The sequence below is a fragment of the Nematolebias whitei genome, chromosome 10 (genome assembly GCF_014905685.2).
Source record: "Nematolebias whitei isolate Nwh7 chromosome 10, NemWhi1, whole genome shotgun sequence".
NCBI classification, from domain to species: domain Eukaryota; kingdom Metazoa; phylum Chordata; class Actinopteri; order Cyprinodontiformes; family Rivulidae; genus Nematolebias; species Nematolebias whitei.
The window spans coordinates 50,453,069-50,457,930 of record NC_056507.1 but is presented as its reverse complement, the minus strand read 5'-3'; the positions used below and the strand labels follow the sequence as shown (position 1 = coordinate 50,457,930).

The 4,862-nt window shown below is 42.4% G+C and overlaps 1 protein-coding gene across 1 annotated transcript in view; it reads right to left on the bottom strand.

Moving 5' to 3' along the window:
- ptdss2 (phosphatidylserine synthase 2) overlaps window positions 1-3,557 on the bottom strand; it is a 50,842-nt gene extending 47,285 nt beyond the window's left edge. Inside the window, exons 1-3 of the mRNA XM_037683761.1 lie at window positions 3,441-3,557; window positions 2,373-2,491; window positions 1,217-1,331 (exon numbers count right to left, since the gene is read on the bottom strand). Coding sequence (XP_037539689.1) covers window positions 1,217-1,331; window positions 2,373-2,491; window positions 3,441-3,557 — 351 coding nt within the window. The remainder of the gene's footprint in view (window positions 1-1,216; window positions 1,332-2,372; window positions 2,492-3,440) is intronic.
- Between the last annotated feature and the right edge of the window lie 1,305 nt (window positions 3,558-4,862).

The window sequence follows — 4,862 nt, the reverse complement described above, 5'->3', positions numbered from 1 at the left end:
AATCAGGCCCAAACAATGATGCTGCCACCATCATGTTTGACAGTGGGGATGGTGTGTTCAGGGTAATAAGCTGTGTTGCTTTTACGCCAAACATATTGTTTTGCATTGTGTCCAAACAGTTGGATTTTGGTTTCATCTGACCAGAGCACCTTCTTCCACATGTTTGGTTTGTCTCCCAGGTGCTTGTGGCAAACTTTAAACAACACTTTTTATGGATATCTTTGAGAAATGGCTTTCTTCTTGCCACTCTTCCATAAAAGCCAGATTTGTGCAGTGTACGACTGATTGTTGTCCTATGGACAGACTCTCGCACCGCAGCTGTAGATCTCTGAAGTTCATCCAGAGTGATCATGGGCCTCTTGGCTGCATCTCTGATCAATCTTCTCCTTGTTCCAGATTAAAGTTTAGAAGGACGGCCGGGTCTTGGTAGATTTGCAGTGGTCTGATACTCCTTCCATGTCAATATGCTTGCTTGCACAGTGCTCCTTGGGATGTTTAAAGCTTGGGAAATCTTTTTGTATGCAAATCCGGCTTTAAACTTCTCCACAACAGTATCTCGGACCTGCCTGGTGTGTTCCTTGGTCTTCATGATGCTCTCTGTGCTTTGAACAGAACCTTGAGACCATCACAGAGCAGGTGCATTTATACAGAGACTTGATTACACACAGGTGGATTCTATTTATCATCATCAGTCATTTGGGACAACATTGGATCATTCATAGATCTTGACTGAACTTCTGGACTGAGTTTGCTGCACTGAAAGTAAAGGGACCGAATAATATTGCACGCCCCACTTTTCAGTTTTTTATTTGTTAAAAAAAGTTTGACACATCCAATAAATTTCATTTCACTTCACGATTGTGTCCCACTTGTTGTGGATTCTTCACAAAAAATTAAAATTTTATAACATTATGTTTGAAGCCTGAAATGTGGCAAAAGGTTGAAAAGTTCAAGGGGGCCGAATACTTTCGCAAGGCACTGTATATATATATATATATATATATATATAATATATATATATATATATATATATATATATACACACACACACACAATTGTGTGTCATGTCCAATTTTATTTTGAAAAACCAGGATACAGTGAGTACGCAATAAACGAACCGCGAAGTAGCGAGGGACTACTGTACTTAAAAGCTCTTTGCAATAAGAAACAAAAGCTTTGCATTTTTTGTTCCAAACTAGTAAAATTATTTTATTACCATAAAGATGATGCCCAGTACAGCGAGCCAACGGCGAAGGTTTGAAGCTGGCCTCCACTCAAACTTTACCCAGCTGTACGGTGTAAACTGGAATGCTATCCGCTTGATCTTCCCTCTGAGAGACAGAGACAGGAGGTACTGTTGGGTATAAACATATTTGACACACGCTGGAAATGTGCTGTAAGTATACTAATTAACACTACACACGATACACCTGTCGACATGGTCCGGAGGATAAACAAAGACCTTGCAAAACCTTTGACCTTGATTTGTGACTTTGACCTTAAAGCTTGTGTAATGAAAAGATTATGCAACACGCTAGTTTCATAAAATTATTTTGAGCAGATCAGAAGTTATGGTCTGGACAAGCAAAAACCTCTGTTTAAGTTTGACCTTGATTTGTGACCTTGACCATGAAACTGGCATGATGAAAAGTGTATGCAACATGACGTCTAGTGATGATGCAGACGTGCATCCAGTTTCATTTAATTATCTTCAGCAGGAGTGTTGACAGATGGAGACTACAATAAAGCTAAAGCATTCAGCTAAAGCCTTCATCCATTTATTTTTTTGTTTTAAAGGAGCAAGAAATTATTGTATTGCATTAATTCAATTCAATTCAGTTTATTTATATTGCGCCAAGTCACAACAGAAGTCATCTCAGGGCACTGAAAGAAACATGCATATATAAAAATAATAAATGCTATTATTGGTCATTAGTGAGTTTTCCAATGTTATCTTTCTGTTCAAGTTCTATAACACTGAGTGACTTTTCTCACTGAGAACAAAGTGACTCCCAAAGAGTAAATGGCATCAAGTCGATCTAAAAGAACCTTGTCTGGTCCTTTCGTCCCTTCTAGTCTTTAACTTCATCGGTTTTTAATAACGCAAAATTTTATTTTTAGGCCAGATGTTTTTGTGGTATACCATTTTTCAATTACATTAATTTCTTTAATGAAATACATAAGGTCATAGTTTTAATTGAATTACTGGAGTAAAGATGCAGCAAAGAGATGAGAAAAACTTTTAGAACCTCTAGAAAGCCTAAAGAATAATGTAAGTAAGTTAAAACAAAATAGTCAGACTCCTTTGAAGTCAACTATCAAAAAAGGAGGGTTTTGGGAAAACTAAACTCTGGATGTTTTAAATACTGTACTTGTATGTAGGAATGTTCCAGAGGCCCTGCCACTGGTACGGCTTCATGGACAACCAGGCCAGGGTCTTCATGCCACAGTAGATCCCCAAACCATTGCAGACCAACACATCCATAATCCACTAAAAGGAGGAGAAAAAAAACATTTTATGAAAGTGTGAATAGTCCTGTAATGCTATTACACAACCTAAACCCACTATGTTTCTAGATAGACATTTTCTTAATGGGTATGGGTGTGAACAATTAAGTCAACAGATGTCCTTCAATTCAATTGTCAATTCAACCTTTATAGATAAATCACACTGAGACTCGAAGACTCATTTACAAGTTTTTAATGTGCTTTTTAATGTTATTTTTGTACGTCCTTTTTTCTTGTGTTTGCATTGCCGAGTTTGCAAACATCAACTACGGACATCAGACCCTTTTGGACATCGGTGAGCAACACCAAATACCCGTTTCGAGTGACTTTCATTACACGCACAACCTCCCAGATGACATAGCGAGATCACTAGGCTCTCTGTGGATTGTTGTCGGGCCTGGGAGGTGGCGCAGACGGAGAAGGGAGAGGAAGCAGAAGCGAGGCTGCAGGTCTGGCGTTATGCTAAGGCTAAGATCACAACCTCACAAGCCAACTCTACCGAGCCTTTATCTCTCCAATGCCAGATCCCTGGTGCATAAAACGGATTATTTGGAATTACAACTCGCTGAAAATCGCTATGTTCGTGACTGCTGTGTTCTGATTATCACCGAAACCTGGCTTCACCCCGGGATAACCGATGCTAGCATACAGCTAGCAGGCCGCTCTCTGCTGCGCTGGGACAGGACTACGGTAAGAGCAGAAGTGGGGTGCTCTGTATTTATGTGCATGAGAACTGGTGTAACAACAGGACAATTATAGACAATCACTGTTCCCCAGACCTTGAGTACATGTCCGTGAGATGGCGACCTTTTTTTCTACCGAGAGAGCTAACAGTAGTGATAATTACTGCTGTGTATATACCACCCGACGCTAATGTAAATACGGCGCTCTCTCTCCTGCTGAACACCATCAATGAACAGCAGCGGGCTCACCGCAACGGTGTTCATATAATTGCAGAAGATTTCAATAGGGCTAATCTGAAGACTGTACTCCCAAAATTCTACCAGCATGTTAAGTGTTCTACTAGGGGGGAGAACACTCTGGATCATGTTTACTCGAACATTAAACATGCGTACAGAGCCATACCCCTCCCCCACCTCGGGCAGTCAGACCATCTTTCCCTCCTGCTCCCCCCAGCTTACACCCCCCTCAGACGCAGAGCAAGGCCTACAACAAAAACTGTTACAACCTGGCCTGGTAATGCACTCGATGACCTACAGGACTGTTTTGAACAAACTAACTGGGACTTATTTGAACATCAAGAGATGGAAACACACACAGGAACAGTACTGGACTACATCAAGTTCTGCATCGGAAATGTGACTATGGTCAAAAACATTCGGGTTTACCCCAACCAGAAACCCTGGATGACCAGCCAGGTCCGCACACTCCTCAGAGCCCGCAATGCTGCCTTCAGGTCAGGTGACAGAGCTCTGTACCGAGCTGCTCGAGCCAACCTGAATAAGGGAATAAAAACCGCAAAGTCTGACCATAAAAAGAATATAGAGTCCCATCTGTCCAGTAACAACTCAGGGGAGGTGTGGAAGGGCATAAAAAACATCACAAACTATAGAGGCTGTGAGGTGACAACAGGAGACCTGAGTGCATCACTAGCAGAGGAGATAAACTGCTTCTTTGCACGCTTTGATGCACCACAGCAGCACCCATCTGATCCTGCCCTGTCCCCACACTCACCCGGTTACTGCACCACTCCACTCACTGTACGGGAGCATGATGTTAGACGTTTGCTCCAATCAGTGAACCCCAGGAAAGCTACTGGCCCAGATGGAGTACTTGGCAGGGTGTTCAAAGCATGTGCTCTCCAGCTCGCCCCCACCTTCACCAGAATTTTCAATCTCTCCCTGGCCCAGGCAGTCACCCCTCCCTGCTTAAAATCTGCAACCATCATCCCAGTGCCAAAAATGCCTATCATCACCAGCCTGAATGATTACTGACCGGTGGCTCTCACTCTGGTAATCATGAAGTGCTTCGAGAGACTGGTTCTCCAGCACATCAAGGACTATCTCCCTCTGAACTTTGACCCCTGCCAGTTTGCAAATCGCACCAACAGGTCCACAGAGGATGCTATTGCAGTAGCTCTCCACACCGCGCTGAGCCACCTGGAACAACAGCACAGCTACGTTCGAATGCTCTTTGTGGATTACAGCTCGGCCTTTAACACAATCATTCTGGACATTCTTATACATACATTGGACAATCTCGGCCTCCCCCCACTCACATGTGCCTGGATAAAAGACTTGGATGAGAGACGAAACGTTTCTAGAATTTTTTTTTGCTTTGTTTTGCTTTTGTTTTTTTGAATGACCAGAGGACCAGATTGAACTTTTTTGGAT